We start from the raw sequence: 17,885 nt of genomic DNA on the forward strand, positions 1-17,885 counted from the left end.
AAAATAATCCAAGATCCTCCTCAACAGCGAAATTTTGGTGGAGACCCTCAGACCCTTCTTTCATTCATATAACAATGTAGAAAACCGGAGTAGGCCACCTGAGGTGTACCCCATTAGACAGAAATACAGACATTAGTAGCCGGGCATTATTCAGTGAAAAGGCCACCTAGGTGGATAAGGTGCAAGTATAATGCTCTACACACACTCCAACGAAATCCATTTCAAAGCACTCAAAGGTCAGTGAACGCTTGGACTGGCCAACCGGTTATAGATCGCAAATTGATCAAGCTTGCAAACCAGATTACAAAACCACCGGTAATGCTCAAATTTGTCAAGTTTAGAGACAGGTTTATACAACTCACAATACAGCCCAATGGGATGCAATTGACGAGAGAACACAACCACAAAAAAGAACCACTTTATCAATCTCTGAAACAAGATCATACACCATCAATGAAGCTCAAATGAATCAGAAATGGCCCAATAAGCAATGAAGCTCGACACAATCAAGTTTAGAAATAAGACTACACAACTCGCAAATAGTACAACCTGATCAAGAGGAGAATCGAGACTGCCTAACTCCCAATACTGCTCCTTTGTATCGAGCATAGGAACAAGATTACACCAACGGCAAGCCATCTCAACCGGATGACGTTTTGGGGTGAGGCAACCGACAACAGCTAAATCTGATCCATCATTGCAACAGCTAAATTAGAAGTGGAAGCAAAGCGGGTTTTTTAAGGTTTACTTTAGTGGCGATACTTCCAATGTACAGCACCACACGAGCAGGAAAGAAAGTGAAGGTGCACAAAGGCCTGTCCTAAAATGGTAATTTTAGTCACAGATGGAATACTTTCACATGTCTTTGGGTCCTTGCAGGGAGGAAGGGAGATTATCGTCTCTCGCTGCCAAGGGTCAGGCATCCGACGCCGTGAAAGAGGCGCTTCAATCCTCGCCCAGCACGAGGGGGCCGATGGGAAAAGCGCTGCGGCAGCTCGGCTTGGAGACGGGACAGGCTGTGGCAGGCTGACAACAGGCTCCTGGCATCAGGCGCTGAATGCTTTCAAAGGCTACGGAGAAAGCCTCCCTCAACGCCCCACAGAGCTGCCAGTTGTGCCGCCATACAAAGCAAATATGGCTTTGGAGGGCTATGCTAACGATTTTCTGTGTGCACACAATTTGCCTCCCTGCGCGTGATGCTACGTGCGCACTTCACAAGCTTCAGAAACGCGGAGCGATGGGGCGGGGACTGAAAGGCAACTCTGAAACACACATGTGCATACAAGGAATACACATGAAATTGCACTAACGTCAGGGAAGTAACTTAATAGTGTTCACAATAGTCAGTCAAACACTCAGCCAAAACAGGCATTGGCAATGCCAACCAACAGTTTGGGCTTTTGTGTGGATTTGGGAAAGAAATTTGCCAGGAATTGCCATAATGGTACTAACTGGCCATTAATGACAGCGGCTTGAAAATGGTGCAATACCTGGGCATATGATAGCCTTGCCTGGTAAATGCCTACCCAGACATAGGGCCCGATCCATGGAATATTTGCTCGTTTCAAAGTGACTTTGCACTGCCGACACAAACCCTGATTCATGGAAGTGTGCAAAGTGTATTTTTGCTGTGGAAAGTCCGGGCAAGGTCATTTTGATCTGCAAAAATTACTATGACCGGACTTTGCACTGCAAAAATACACTTTGCACAGTTCCATGGATCAGGGTTTGTGTTGGTAGTGCAAAGTCACTTTTCAGCAGTGCAAACTAACTTTGAACTGGCAAATATTCCATGAATCGGACCCACAATCCGAAACTCTTGGCTTTGCTAATGCTTGTTTTTAACAGGGCTTCAGCGAAGGACATTCATACTGTTCATAAATCAAGTGGCTTAAGGCAGACCTTGTTAAAGACATGTATGTTACACCAACAGCACGTTTGCAGGACAAATTAAACCATTAGCTCTCAGAAGACTACTTTGAAAAACCTGGCAGGCACTTCGAGTGCAAAGTTTGATTTTAAGGGTTGATAAAGTTAGCTCAAAGAGATCCCATGAGGATGTGGTTTGGACTGGTAGGGGCAGGAAGTAGGTGGGCATGGCCATACGGATTGGCATGGCCACGGGCAGTCAATGGGTGGGTAAAAAAAAATAAACAACACCTGCAAGGATTGTGTCCCTCCTCATGTGCCATTTCTTCCCAACTGTACCCAATGCCTTACTTGTGGTTTATAGGTGGCTCTAAAGCTAATAAATAGATGTCTGGGAGTGTGCGCAAGTGACTGAGACATAACATGCATGAGTCTGTATGCACACGTGAGCATGAGTGTGTCCAGGTGCGTCTCTCTTAGAGGGCCGAAGGGCAATGGCGCAGTGATCCTCGTCGCGTGAGTGACCCTCCCTACGTGAGCAGTGCATGACTTCTACTTTTCTTGTGGGAACTTAGTGTGTACATTGTGTATGCCTAAAGAGCGCCCGGGTGGAGAACGTGTCCTTAGACATTCGCTGTTTCAGCTCAGGTTCTCTTATTTCGCCAGGCCCTAAATACCTATCTGTTTTGTTAAATCAAAGTTCCTAATGTGCGCTTGTATTTTTCAATAGATCACGTGCATAGGAGATCAGAGTATTTCTGCTTGTGTTTCTATATATGTTAGGTTGTCTTATGCTTCGCACCATTACCATTGGTATGGTCTGCTGGCTCTCACGTGGCTCTGTAAGAAAGAGGGCTGGGTGGGTTAGTGAGGGAAGAGTGATAGGGTAGGTCCAGAACCACGAGAAATTGGTGTCTGTGTGTGTTGGCTTGCTGGTGAGTTGATTGAGCGCACTCACTGGCTTGTTGTGTCCGTAAGAGTAAGGCTCCTTGTCTGGTTTGTTATGTTGCATGAGATTGTTTATAATGCTGGGTGTGTGTTTGTGCGTTTCATGAGTAGTTTGGCTGGAGAGTTGATTGCCTATGTATGACGGATGCATGCCAGAGTCTTTGTGCATGTATCGCAGAGGCATGCCGAGATATCCGAGTGTTTACCAATGCATGTGTATCTGCTGGTATGCATGCATAATTTAGGCATATGTGACGGTTTACAGAGTAGACGAATATATTGACTTCTGTTATGTTTCTACTTATAAGACAACTCTCTCTGATCCCTTTCACCTTCCCCCACTCCAGAATGCTTTTTGTACCCAAGTCTAGAAAGGACAAGAAGAAAACCTGCATTGCCTCAATGTTACGTCTGATTCCCAGAACAAAGAACAGCATGTCCTAGGTAAAAGGCACATTTTCAGACACACAATTCATTATTGTGCCTTAGCCTTGTAAGTCTAAAGAGCGCTATGCAAGGCTGGCAGCATTCTTTGTACAAATCCCTGAGAAAGGTTAGTGATAAAGAAATACTGAAGACTACTTGCTCAAATGCAGACGCCGGCTACCACCCCCTACCAAGACCTAACCTTAATTGTAACTCACATCAGAGAATATACTTTCCAGGACGTTCAAACAAATACCTTCCAAAGTTGAAGCATGATAAACATGGAGGATAATAACGGCGCAGAGGACGTTTTGCAAGGCATTCAACCGTATTTTCACAAAATGCAACAATTCATAAATTACATCATTCAACGTTAATGATCATTTTCGGATTCCGAAAAAAGAAATCACATCTAATTCAGTTAACGAAATGCAATCCCTGGACACCTGGGGCAATCGCTCTGAAACTGCAGCAAAAAATGGACATGGGTGGAGTACATGACAGCATGTAGTCCTCCACTCCGTGTGAGCGATCCTCTGGGACATAAGGTGAACCGAAAAACACCCCAGACGTATTCCACCCTTCCCCCGCGCACCTGCTAGATCAGCTCCAACCGGTGAGCACCCCCTTGGCAACTTCCGCGGCCACCACTAGGAGCAAAGGCTCTCTCTGTCAATAGACAGCGTACACATCGCTGCAATCTGTTAAACACACTCTTAACCCACTGCCCAGAGCCTTCCCTCACCTGTGAGGGAGTGGGGTGAGGGGCGGAACACGTCTTGTTATGGTGCAATACGGGGGCGGGGTAAATCTAGTTCACAGCCCACTCAAACTAGGAATGAGCCCTACCCCGCGAGCAGAGGCGCAGCGTGATGGGTCCATTAAACGCCTTTGTTGCGCCAGAATAATCACGACCATTTAGGTACTGGGCGCAGCCCCTGCTGCAGACACGGACTGTACAGAGGCCCGCTTAAATGCAGCCCTTTGATGGGGCTCAGGCGCAGCCAGCAGGGGCTCGGCACTAACGCAGGGCGCACCGAAAATGCAGAATCGTGTTTGTTGCCGAGCCAGCAATAACAGAGGAGCGAAGAATCCGGGGCCGGGAAGCATTTGCATTGGCTGTCCCGAGCAAGGGGGCGGTGTTTGATCTGCAGACAAGGTCCCACTCAATGCCCACCTCTGAATGTGAAAAGAGGCCCATGCAGATTAGGTGTTAATCTAGATGGGTCGTCGTGACGATTTGTTATTGGAGGGAGGGGCAATCATGAACCTCATTTCTAGAGGGGTGCGGGGGTAGCTGAGGGGGTTAGGCGGGTTCAATGTCGACCTTTGCAGCTCTGCCGCAGGACATAGAAAGGAGATTTAAAGCCGCATTCACCAGAGAGCCAAGGCACAGATATACCATTGTCGGGATGTGGAAATTAATTGGCAACCAGAGGTAAAACGGGTTTCTAAATGTGTCACAGTACGAACGCAGAGGAATCTAGGCCGATGTCTCCAGTGAATAGCGTGCTCCACATCTGAAACGCGAAAACCCACATCATGCGGACCCAAATGCGATGGCCTAGAGCGTCATTGCATCACACATACAAATCAGCATCTCCATCGGGTGGGGCGGGGAGGCGTGGTCGGCGTGATGGCAAAAGCACACCAAAGGAACACGTGGACGTGGCAGAGCATGTACGGAGATTCTAAATCACCGACCCAGACCTTTTAGACTGGCAGGAGCTGACCCGATTCACAAGCACGGGCCGGTTTTAGGGACCGGTTTGGCGACATTGCTTCAAATCAACCAGCTGCCTAGTGCACCCTGCGCATTACTGACCCAACCTGCCACCCAGTTCAAGACAATTAGGTCACACAAGCTGCTCTTCTGGGTAGGACCAGGGCTATATAACATTTAAAATAAAATACATAAATACACATAAAAGATCACAAAGGGAAATTTGCTGAAGTGAGTCACTTTTATTTTGGGCTCACCCGCCGATCTTTTGTCCCACTCCCAAACCAATCCTGGCACTAATGTTTTGTGGGACGGGTAACTGAGGACGTCAAATTAAGAAAATAAGGTGAAGAAGGGGACTCTTGCTAAAGAAGATGTCCCGGAAAAGGAACAGGTTCCCCCTTATAACATTAGGGGTTCCCCAGTATTGGATCTTCCATAGAATATCATGCATGTCGCCAATAATGGCAGATGTGAGTAGCATGGACATCTATGAATGATGCCAATACTGGCGAGCCAGCCACTGGGGGCTGAGGGGGGGTGGGAGGGGGGGGGTTCAATAGTAAAATTACACTCATCAAACGTGAGGCTTGAAACATTATCTTAGCATGCTTGTGACAAATCCAAGCAGCACTTTTACATACAACATTTAGAAATGACTGCCACACCAGCGCAACCTCGCCCTAACTTTCTTTGTAGGAACTATTCCGTCACCTGGAAGGAGACCTTTAAGGTGGTAGGCATTGGCAACCTGTGGAATTGAAAACTAAACACAAGCATTTGCAAAGCAAATAGGTTTTGGCTGTCAGTTGTTAAGCACAGTCTCAAATACCCCAGTATACTTCATGACACGACTAAAGGACACCAATACAGTTCACACAATAGTGTGAGAACAATCATAAAGTACATATCCCAAAAATGCACACAATGCAATGCCATGAACATACAAAAAGAGGTAATAATGACACATAACTAAGGTAGGTGTGTATTCACAGATATCCAAACGAGGGCGGGTTGGCATTCTTCTGAGAAGTTTGGGGTGGCAATCGAGACATACTGGACTAGCAAGACTTTCAGTACAAGTTTATAGTTTGTAAGGTAATGGAGCAGAGGCTGCAGAATTTGTAAACTTTACATTGCCTCCATTAAATGATATCATTTATCAACAACAACTTGTAGTGAAGAGGCAAACGGATTGTGAACTGAGCACCAAGAGGTACAAAGAGATAGAGAGGGAGAGCGAGACAGAAGAAAAAAGGACAGAGGAGCAGATCGTGGAGTGAAGAGAGCGATTTCAGGAAACAAGGGCAGAGAACGTGGGCATGCATGGGCTGAACCAGAGAGAGTGTAGAGGATAAGACCTGGGCGAGGGCGGGTGGGTCAGGAGGAATGAAACAAAGAGGGGCAAAAGGAGTACATGGAAGAGGAGTGGACTAAAGAAGTTCAAGGGGTGAGTATCAGTGAGGTATAAGGAGGACCTGAGCCGCGAGGGATGTGAGGAGTCCTACCGATAACAGAACAAGGAGGAGCAAACCAGGGGTTGGGGGGGGGGTGTAGAAAGCAAATGTCAAGGGACTAGGTAGATTTAAGCAAACTAGCACCCCAAATCGACTAATGATGACTCGGAATGACCTGCTCAGTCTACTTGAGCAGCAAACGTATGCACGATGCCATCCTGCCGGAGAGCAAAAACACCACCTTGACGCTGAATGGGACGTACATGGTCAAGACAATCGCTCGTGCAGATTTGTGACTTCATTTTATAAACGCAGATACAGACTTTCTACAGATTGTCAGTTCCAAGGATGGGCACTTACTTCCGCTTTCAGATTCCTCATCATCATCTTCGTCATCACCGGATGATGGAGAGTCTGGAAGAGGAAAGAATACAAGGTTTCAAATATAAAACCTTGGAGTATGTAACAGGTACATCGTCATTTAAGACAATTACAGCGGTAAAAAACGACTTAACTTTCAGTAGGCTTACCTGTGGAAATATCATTACAGTGTCAAATCTTTAGAGTGCACCCCTACTTTTTTAAGCACACACCCACCCTTCAACCAGATGAGGATTTTTCAACCAAGAACCACAGATAAAGTGGTGCCTCTAAGGGAACATTGTAATAAGATCATAATCTAAAGGCAGTCCCACTAAAAACACGTTCTGATCCAAATGCAGCATCTCTCAAAAATCTTCAACAATCAGAGGCGTTTTGCTCAGTGTACCCAACATTATTTGAGAGCAATGCAGTGGAGGGTTTGGCTAACGTCAAGCACTATGAAGGTTTATCAAGCTCGGACCTTGCTGGTGGTTGTTCTTCACCCCCTTTGCCCTCTGTAAGGGAGTACAAGGGAAAACCGGGCAATCCAGGGCCTAGGGGCGGAGTTTCTTCAAATCAAATTAGTCCGATATATCCCGGAACGCAATCTTCGCTCCTCGACCACCAACCTTTTGGTGGTTCCTAGGTACAACCGGGAAAGACTCGGTGGCAGAGCTTTTACCATCGCTGCGGCCAGGTTGTGGTACACCCTCCCACCACCACTCAAGTCTACCTCTAACCACCTGGCTTTCAGGAAAGCCCTGAAAACAACTCTTTTTTAGCTCCTTGCCTACTTTTGTTCTTCCTGCTCGGTAGCTTCCTCATCAGCGCCATGATGCCTTCGGGCGACCGTGCGCTTTATAAGTGAAGGTAACATAACATAACAAGACGATTCGTACCTTTTGGGCTATGTTAAGCTATAGAAGATGTCCTAAACTAAGTGCATTTTGCAATTTTATTTTAGTCTTATTACATTATTGAAATTAATGGAAACCAATGAATTCAATCGAACTGCCAAATTTGTTTGACTTTTTCCTTAGGTTGTGGGAGTCTATCAGGATGGGTCTGGATTAATGGGCACCAATGGGGCACCAGTGTTTGGTTAAGATGGAGAGGCCCTTATTAGACAACGGCTTTAAAATGAGACTGGTCCTTTTCAATATTAAACATTTTTATGATCGATTTCGCCCATTTTACCGCTCTTGATGATAGGTGTTATGATTACGCAAAGATAACAGGCTGTCGTGGCCGTGCGTCCTGAAGACTGAACACACATGTCCGGTGCAAGTGATTAACTGGTTCTACTGGACCGAATAAGTATAATAGGCCTAGATTGTTTCGTCTTACCTAGAGTCCTAGCAGATCGCCTGCGCTGCCTTGCGCTTCCTATTCTAGCAGCCGTTGCTGATTTTTCTTGCAACCTTCTATGAAGGTCTGAGCTGGGAATGCAGATCATATCCCAAAACCTGCCCCTCGGTCGATTGGTGCTCCTTCCTGGCTGCGTTCAGGTGCAGTCAGGAGCAGTAAGACATTACAAGGACATTACACACTCGATTTCGGAGTGCTGGACATAGCAGGATAAAACTCAGCAGTGCTTGGTGGTGATTTGTAGGGAGACAGGAAAACAGAACTCGGCAATGAGTCTCAGAAAGAGGCAAAAAGAAGCCTTGCAATAACTGCTGTGTAGAGAAGTATGCAGTGCACAACCAGGATTTGCCTAGACACTGCAGCCGGATTAGGTTATGCAACATTTGCCAATAATCCCTAGGGAGAGGACAGAAAGAAGTTAGCTTCTGCTGGCAACAGGACAAAAAGTATCTCAATGGCAATTGGAAATGTATCCCATGGGTCTGCACTTACCCCAGTCCCTACCGACCTGGTGCACTTGATGCTCCCTCTCCCTGTGACCCTCTGTCACTTGTTCGATCCAGACGCACCGCGCCAAACTGCTGAATAGCTGTCAGGCCTATTTGCTGTTGCCCAAACTGTTAAATGTATTTTTTACGCACTTACGCTGCCTGTGCAGACTATTATCATCTCAGAATTTCAAGGGCTCTGAGCGACTGTTTTTCCCCATGTTCCCATCCTCCTTGAGCGCTTTGAAACACTTGCCTGTGTGTAGGCGCTATATAAATAAACAATACCATACCATACCATCCCACAAAGGGTACAGAATGACGCTTGGCAAACCTCATATGAATGCATTGCAGTGAGAGGACAGAAAGAAGTTGATCACCTCTCCTCTTGGCAAGGAATTCCAGAGAGAGGGCAGACAGGGGGACAGTTTAGCAAAAAATCCAGAGAGAATGAAATGAAGGTGGCCACTTGGCACTTAAAGGTTAATTTCAGAGAGAAAAGAAGCTCTGGGACACTCAGTAAAGAAACTAGAGATACAGCCATAGAACACAGCTGTTTAAAATGGAAAGGGCTGCCTGGGGGCACAGCAGGAGTCACAAGTAAGTCCGAGCTCATAATATTGAAGCCACTTACAAAAGCTGAACATGGGACTCATTTTAGTTTAGGGCCCGTGTTACTCACGCATCGATAACAGGATGTGACTCGCAGCTCCTAGGCTTTGTGTGCGCCGGTGGGCTCATGACGCCTCTAATCTCTATTTACTGGGGGTTATTCTCCACCAAACACCTGACCTACAGATCGATGTGCGCCCGGAGCAGAACATGAATACATGGATTGAGGTACTGGCCTCATCTAGAGAGCCTTTGAGATGGAAGTAGCAGAAACGCCCTCCGTGGTGACTAAGATCCGCGCGGGCACGCAGTTAGCCCTCGGGTGTGCCCCCCCCCCCCCCGCGTTACCACGTGCAGCACTCTGCTGCTTTCCAGCGATGTTCGCACTTCCCACTGTAAACACTGGAATTAATACCTCTGCTTGAGTCCATAACATGGATATCAAAGATATCAAGGCTTTCTGGGAACACACTCGCACGATGTCTACGCTCCCCAGGGTCCGCCTTTTAGGAATCCCGTCAGACTGGGTACTTCTTTTATCAGTTCATGTAGAAGAACACAACGTGTATGGGCTCTGGAGTGGCACACAAGAGATGAAAGATACGTGGGAGCATGAAGCCATCTTCCGAGCTAGAGCAGAGCCCAAACCTTCCCGTATTCCCACTGGAGCGAATGCCCCGCTCTGCCACCCAGCGCTATTATTAGCGGAGACGAACACGCAGGGCTGGGGGTCTGTGCACTGTCCTGGCGGCTTCGCGTTTTCACCGCCTTCCAGGCCGGACAGCTGCCAGGTCCCCCAGCTGCCCTTTCTCTGCGGCTTTGCCCCTTGATCCCGAAAGCATTTAAATGCAATTGTATAGACAGCTCAATATTTTTAGAAACTGTCCCAATTCTTTCAGCTTTCTTATAGTCACACCTCGCGGGGGAAAGGAAAAGTGGGGGTGTACAAAGAAAACAAAACTTGAAAAAGGTCAAATGCTTCAGTGACTGCTTAATTCCCCTGACCTTGAAATGTCTGCGGTCACTGATTTAAAGCAGATGTGTGTTTAGACTTTAGAAATGGAGAAAAGGGTTTCGCGTGGGACGCTTTTTTTGCGCTTTACCATTCTTTTGCTTCTTGGTTAATCCTGTCGACGGACAGCACCGTTCTGCAGCGGCCATTCCGTTATCAGTGCGGTTAAGTAATCTCACCTTGTCTTTTGCTGATCAAGAATTTCCCAAATTAAAATAAAATCTCTAGAAAGTCTCCCATCAGATAACAGTTTGTTTACGCGGCGCCTTCTCCAGCTGTGCCTAATACTGAGCTGCTCTCCCAGCTAATTGCATTGCAATGACCTGTCAATGCGAGGCCCCCTGCAGTTGTTGTGTCCACAGCAGCTGGAGGGTATGCGGGCTTCAACCAAGTTACTCCCATCAAGTCACTGGTTTCAGAAAATGATGGCGCCTGGGATTTTTTTTATAACCCTTTCAGGAAAACCGTTGTGTTCAGCCTGCCACAAAACCTTGCAAGTGTGATTTCAGCAAGCAACAGCGGCACACTTCCCAGTGGTACAAATGAACAGAGTAAAACTAGAGCCGGTCTGGAACAGCAAATAGACACAGGCAACAATAGAAAAAGTGACCCACAAATTACACATCATTACTTTACAAGGCAAACAGTGGCACGACCACTGCTGAAATATTAGGGGGAAGTAAAGCCACACCACCAAACAGCCGAGGGTCACAGTTCAGTAGAACTTCTCCTAGTTCTAATGCAATTCTCTGCTTGAGGAATCCTCAAATTGATCAATAAAGGGCCCAGACTTCTTGCAGTGCTTGGAGAGGCTGCACATAGCAAGACACGGGTGGTAGGAGGGAAATACCGCTGGGGAACCATTCGACCAGTCGTTTAAGTAAGAGCACCTATTGCAATGACCAAATCTTATTACAAGAGGTCCACTGGCTGAGAAGGAGATGCCTCAAGCTAAAACCAGACTATTTCACAGCTAACTGACAGTGATTCACAGCGATATGTATCGTGGTGGAGTTGCTCTTCAGCATCGCTACAGGTTGTGACCAAAGGTGGAGTAGGAAACCTATAGGCTTGTACACTTCCCTTTGGGCCATCGAGTTTCGGGCCTGTGGACATATAAAGAGCATGCATATATATTCCTTCCTTCATTTACAGTCCACCACCTCTTTCTTTATAGGGCATTCTTGGGGAAATATGGTTTCTTTCACTTTGTTCAATAGAGATAACAGCTTGGAATAGAGGCCTCACCAGAACCCATACCTCTCATCACTACTCTTCCCCTGTGCAGGCTGCACTTTCTAGTCGGGTCACAGCATCTCTCACAACTGGTTGCATTAGGCTGAGTGGGGACTTCGTTTCTTTTTCAAGGGACCCTTACATGGGTTTCTGACTCTTAGGTTAGGCACCTTCCCTTTTCAACTAACATACATTCTTGTTTTCCAACTTCCTTCTCCCCCTTCATCCTTTCTTCAGCAGTGCCCAGTCAATGACATAGGGCCTCATCAGTGTGATCTTCCTGCCAGTAGGTCTGCAGCACTGATATGACCCTATAGCGCTGAGTACAAATATGGAGAAGGCTTCGACCACTAGAGTCTTATAGAAAGGACACACAGCCATGATGATGTGTTCATGCTATACAATAATTTGTAATACAATAAATGAAAGCAAATAGCTTGACATGTAAGAACAAGACGTTAGCAAAGATGCATGGAACCCCCAGGTCACATGTCAGAATCTTACTAGGGTCAATATAGTGTTTCATTAAACCAAGCCAATAAAAGGACACATACATAACTCCTATTAGCGAAACGCCAGGACAATTAAGAGTTTGGTCTTGTTTATAATGGGTCTTTTATTCCACCCACTGCCATCTCTTAAAGCAAATCCTCAATGTTCATGGCAAAAGAAAGGCAGATCCAACCAAATGGGTGATACACTACTGCGAGGCTTATGATAGCCAGAAACGCTGGGGGTTTAAATTGTGAGATTTCTCAACTAGCATTGTGGGACAGCTTTGTCCCTGGCATTATTCAGCCACACAGTAAATAGTCTGGCTGCAAAGGAGTTGCTGAGTGAAAACATTGTGAAGTCTAACGCTGCCAGTAATCTTAAACTAATACCCTCTTGTCATCTCAAATCAGTCTTTCTTTTATATATTTTCCAAAATATACACAAACAAAGCTTTAATGTGTCCGACTGGTCCAGTTTTTTGTTCCACGCTATTTTGCTTTCTTAAACAATATTGAAGTTTAATTTCACATTATAAATGCAGGGCTACAAGTAGTGGAATTGCTTGGTGATGTGGGCCTGGATACCTATTTATGTAGTATCCCACACTTGACAGGACACAGTCTGAACGATCTGCAGAACGTGGACTATCCTCAGTAAGCTTTAAGAAGCGCCAAGTCGTCCCATGGCATGCCTGCCTCCACCACTGAGCCCTGGTTTTTCAGCAGTTTGCATTGCTGGCATGTAGTTTTGCTTTTCAATAAGTTGTGCCCTACAAATCCTCAAATGCATAAGTGCTATTAGCTAAAAAGCAAAGTTTGGCCACTTACCATCTACTTTCCTACCACTAACTACTCCGGGCCTAATTCATGGACATCTGTGCACGGTGCAAAGGGACTTTGCACTGCTGACACAAACCCTGATTCATGGAACTGTACAAAGTGCATTTGTGCAGTGCAAAGTCCTTGCAAAGTCAGTGCATGGTCATTTTGGCAGTACAAAATGACTTTGCACTGCAAAAATACACTTTGCACAGTTCCATGAATCAGGGTGTGTGTCGGCAGTGCAAAGTCACTTCGGACCGTGCAAAAGATTCCATGAATCGGGCCCTAAATCTGTAAGTGGTTTTGTTGCTGAGGTATATTTCCTGCCACCGGATCAGCGTCACATCCTGCCTGGTTAATTTATTTGCATTATTGTATGCATGCTTTGTTTATGCCTTTATAAGTATAGAACCATTGGTACTTGAACACAAAGAAAAAAGAACATCTTGATTGGATGGGCCGCTCATGTGTGTCCTCTGACAAACTGAGCTAACAGCTGTATTTGCACCTTAGCACGATTTGATAACCCAAAAGATGTAACTAAGTCCGTATGTCATATCCAGCACTTATTATCTTTGCATTCTGGTACTTTTTTTTTTCTCCAAGTGGAATGATGCAAGGAAAGGAGGCAGGGCTAGAGGTACCAGTCACAAGTGAAATGGGGCAACTTGAAAACTTGAAATGTCTGTAAATTCTACTTAGGTTTATGTAATCTGTTGTTTTATATAGCTCCACATACGGGAAATTAATGAATATTAGCCACAATTGTGGTGCTCTATTTACGATCTCGGAAGGCTGAAGGCCTGCACGCGCCATGTGTACGTCTATCTGCTCTCCCTTTTTATAAAGATATTCAACTGTTCGTATCATAGTTTGAAACTGGGATGCAGCCTGTTATGTATTAAGTGAATAAAATCGGCTCTGCCTCAAAATATGTACTTTGGTTTTTGACGCAGTAAGCACAACAAGCCTCTGCAACAGAGGTTGTTTTAACTAATCCAGATACACAATTGAGCAGAGGACTACGAAATCCTAGAAAAAAATGAAGGCGACTGCATGCAAGATGATTAACTACTAATTAAAATACCCTGTCATTGATGAGAAAATAACATCCCACAAAAATAAGGTAAGGGCAATTGGGATGCAAACAATCCACTGTGATTTGAAACTGGGTTATTCTGACTTCTAGGCTGTGTCACTCGGGAGAAGGTCAGTAAAGTGAGGAGTACTTTTTTTAAACTGAGAAATCCCAGCACCCAAAATCCTTTGTGGGGTACAACAACTCACCTGTCACCTTGACAGTAACGTTTCGAAGCACCTCACTGGATTGCCATGCCTTGCAACTGTACACGCCGGAGTCGTCGTATGACACGTTGATGATCTTCAGCAGTTTTTGGCCAGTGTGTGTCCGGTTTGTGGGCATGACTCCGATACCGTCTTTAAACCAGAGCACGGACATGGAAGAACCGGTAGTGGCGCACAACAACTCAATGGTATCACCCGTGCCCAAGAGGAGCTCTTCCACCAGAGCAGCGTCACTGGGCAAGTAATCTGGAGAGGGAAAGGTACTGTTAATCCATGAGTGCACAAAGACAGAGCAAAATACATACTCCCTAGCTCACAACCCATGTGCAAAAGCTGTAAACTGGTCATGTGTCATAAGGGGCACCCTCAGCCATTTGTGAGTTTTAGCCAAGAGGAGTAATCATGCTCGGGTGTAAAGACCCAAGGCCATAATGGGATAAAAATATATGTATTTAAACTCCTGTTCGTTAGACAGCTAGGCTTGGTACCTATGCAAACAATAGAAATATCATAACATCTAAAGACCGGTAATTAGAGCAAGTCCTTACTGGAAAAAAAGAGAATTCAAAGAATATTGGAGACATTTAGCTGCTTACTATCTAAGGAACACATATAGATTCAGTTTACATTTCACTGGGCATTACTTAACTCTACGAATATGCTGTTGTGCCCAACACATCAACCTGGGGATGATCCTGGGACCACGTCACCAACAGCCAGTTCAGCCCCCAATTCAGCACCCACCACCGGCCTGACATTTCGATTCCATTGTGGCCAGTGCCATTAAGAGTACTACCCACGCATCACAACAATCCCTAACTCACAACCTCAGTAAAACAAAGGCAAGTTAATGGAGCACAGTTTACATTCCTGACACAGTTCTAGAAACACCCACCCTATCACTACTACAAAGGAAAATGATTCTACATGGCAACTGCAACTAAAACACTTCATATATGAAGAATTCTAGGTTTGAAACACTAACCTAATATCACAAAACAAACATAATCAGGGCTGGGAGTCTAGAAAACAAAAATCTGCGCCTGCGAGGAGAATTTACAGCGTCAGAAAGAGGAGACAATGAAGGATAGAAGACGTCTAAAACCCACAAATCTTGTGATCCACTTCCAGGCGCCCTACAGCCGGAAGTTCACCGAGGGGTGGAGAACGTGTTGGAATTCTTTCTTCTGGACAGTTGACCTGCTCCTCTTCCCTAATTCTGTGGCTCCCCCTTACGGGGCAGGCAGAATACTTCTCATCCGTAGCATCGCCTGATAGGGTGAGACCTACACTCTATGCACATCAAAGAACCACAACCCTTTCATGTACCTCAGATGTATAATCTTGATAATATTGACTATTCTTATTGCACACAAACCACATAATGAATTGTCCTATGGTGCTTAGGTCAATATTTCTTAGTACTCAATCTATTCACCCTCTTTTTTTTTATCATCCTCAAAAGCATGAAACACTGATTCATCACAGCTGGGATTTTAATTTTAATAATAATGGCATCCTGTGCTTATATTGTACATTACCCTGGATTCCTCATACTTATATGTTCTGTAATTGTATTTATCACCCCCACGCGCATTAGTGGCAGGCACTCAAACCACTGAGCTATCTTACCAGCTATAAACTTAAAATTACACATGCCAAAAATTAGCCGCATTCAACCAAAACGAAGACAGCCTTTTAGTTCTAAACGATTAAAAAGGTTTCAATTAGCCTTCAGAGAGTGTGCAGTTCGGTGAAGGGCTGTGCAGCTTCCGCTAACCATGGGCAAAGCCATCAATCAGTTGGCATGGGCAGCTCATTCGCAGCACAACAGTGACACCAATGTACTTTCCTGCAGAAAGCACACTGCCCGTTTGCAAAGCAGAGTAATAATAGTAAGAGTGTTCCCTGATACAGAGTATTTACAGAAGGCACACACAGTGTTGCCATTGACCTCGGCAGGGCCCCATGCGCTCCATCAATCAATTTCTGTAAAAATAAGCACAAACCTGTCCAGTGTATCTGTACAAATACACAACCTGACAGCAGCACCCTTTAATGAAGTATGTAAGGACCTATGTCTAAATTTTAGGGGGTGGGGAGAAGTGGTCTTGGAAATCTGTCAAACAGAAATAGCACAAGACAGTACATAAAGCATACTTAGTTCAGCAGAAGCATTTACGCTTTCAATTTAATAGTTGAGCTGATGACATGAACAAATATGGTGAAGCCAGTAAGCAATTGTGCATTGTAAAGAATGCATTGTCAAAGGCCAAGAGGGAGGCGGGGTGATTACAATTAAAAAAATATACTTCTGACCAGTTTAGTGATGCAGCAGCTGGGGCCTAGAGTTAAGGGCCAAAACAGCCGCTTATTAGTCATTGTAGACTGCTTCATTTGGACTGCAGTCCTGCCCACACCACTGACAATCCACCCCTCCTCCAGATATCCCAGTCAGTAGGCCAGGAAGTTCTCCCAGTAACATTTGTTCATTTCCAGCACTGCCACTAATACAGTGGGCACAAGGAAACCCTTCCAGTCTCAACAACGTATAGAAGTATCAGGCCTCGCCATTCCATGGATCACACAATTCCTCGCAGGCTGTACTCAATATGTCCTAACAGGCGCTGCGCTCCCTTGAATGGACCACCTCAAGAGGAACACTTACTGCAAGACTCCCATCCAGTTCAAAATGAATATATCAAAAGCTGGTTGGCCAATGGCATCTGTTCTCACTACTATGATCGCCAGGTTTGAAATTACCACGTTCCAGAAACCCACACAAGATTGGACATGGCCAAGAGTTGCTATACATATATATATAAACCAGAGATCCGTCAGATCAGCTCTAAATAAACTAAATCCTTCCTTGTTCAGCTATTGCAGCCCTCTTCGATTCACTACATCCAGCAAAATGTGGATTTTATTCAACAACTCCATATTCTAGGGCAAGACATCACGGCTGTGATTTTACAAAAAACTCTTTACTGTCAATGTTAGCAGCAAAGAGAACAATCAAGGAGCTTGGAACCAAAAAGAAAGTAACAGGTACCAATGCACCTGGAGCACCAAGTGATACCAATGAACAGTTAAAGGGAGCCTATAAATCCATCACCATTCCTGATATCTTCTCTTCCTTTGGAGCTGCCAGGCATTTAAGATATCTAGCAGTGCTCTTATGAAGGCTGTCGGTTACCCAATGTTCAGTGTTGAATATATTTCAATTTATTTCTGTGGATATCAATGGGACAAACCAACTACTTGGTCACCAGTGGTCCAGGGATGAATATCGGTTTCTAAACCATCAATCAGCCCCACACCACCACTACACCAGAAGGGATCCAAACAGTTTGGAATCACAAGCAAATTATTAACGTCCTTGTCCAATTTTGGTAACGTGGATGGAATGGCAGGCTTATATCGGCAAGGTCGTGGATCGTTAGTTAGTTGCTAAACGGCGAAAATACAATTATTACCCAATGATAAAAGGGACTGTCCAGTCACGGTTGTATAAAAATATCTATTTTATTATTATCAAAGACAGTTCTAGTACACTACAAGATACGACCCACCCTGTAAAGGAATGCAGAGGACAGACAGTTTCAAGAAGGAAAGGGGATGCACTCTGGATGCTGACACGAGGGTAGCCAGTAAAGTAATTAATCGCAATAGTTCAAGGATACTTGGTTTCAGCACAAAGGGAGCAATGGGTCTTAAAAATGTCACTAGGGGCCTTCGGAGAAGGACCAGGGGGACAGACCT

At 45.3% G+C, this 17,885-nt stretch overlaps 1 protein-coding gene across 6 annotated transcripts in view; it reads right to left on the reverse strand.

The window, feature by feature from the left end:
• FGFR3 (fibroblast growth factor receptor 3) overlaps positions 1-17,885 on the reverse strand; it is a 145,096-nt gene that overhangs the window by 77,299 nt on the left and 49,912 nt on the right. For 5 of the 6 annotated variants that reach the window (XM_069632140.1, XM_069632138.1, XM_069632139.1 and 2 more), the window contains exons 3-4: positions 14,106-14,369; positions 6,784-6,837 (exon numbers count right to left, since the gene is read on the reverse strand). In XM_069632140.1, coding sequence (XP_069488241.1) covers positions 6,784-6,837; positions 14,106-14,369 — 318 coding nt within the window. The remainder of the gene's footprint in view (positions 1-6,783; positions 6,838-14,105; positions 14,370-17,885) is intronic. The other variant, XM_069632141.1, reaches the window with a different exon arrangement.

Source organism: Ambystoma mexicanum, chromosome 6q (genome assembly GCF_040938575.1).
Source record: "Ambystoma mexicanum isolate Mex_15411 chromosome 6q, UKY_AmexF1_1, whole genome shotgun sequence".
NCBI lineage: Eukaryota > Metazoa > Chordata > Amphibia > Caudata > Ambystomatidae > Ambystoma > Ambystoma mexicanum.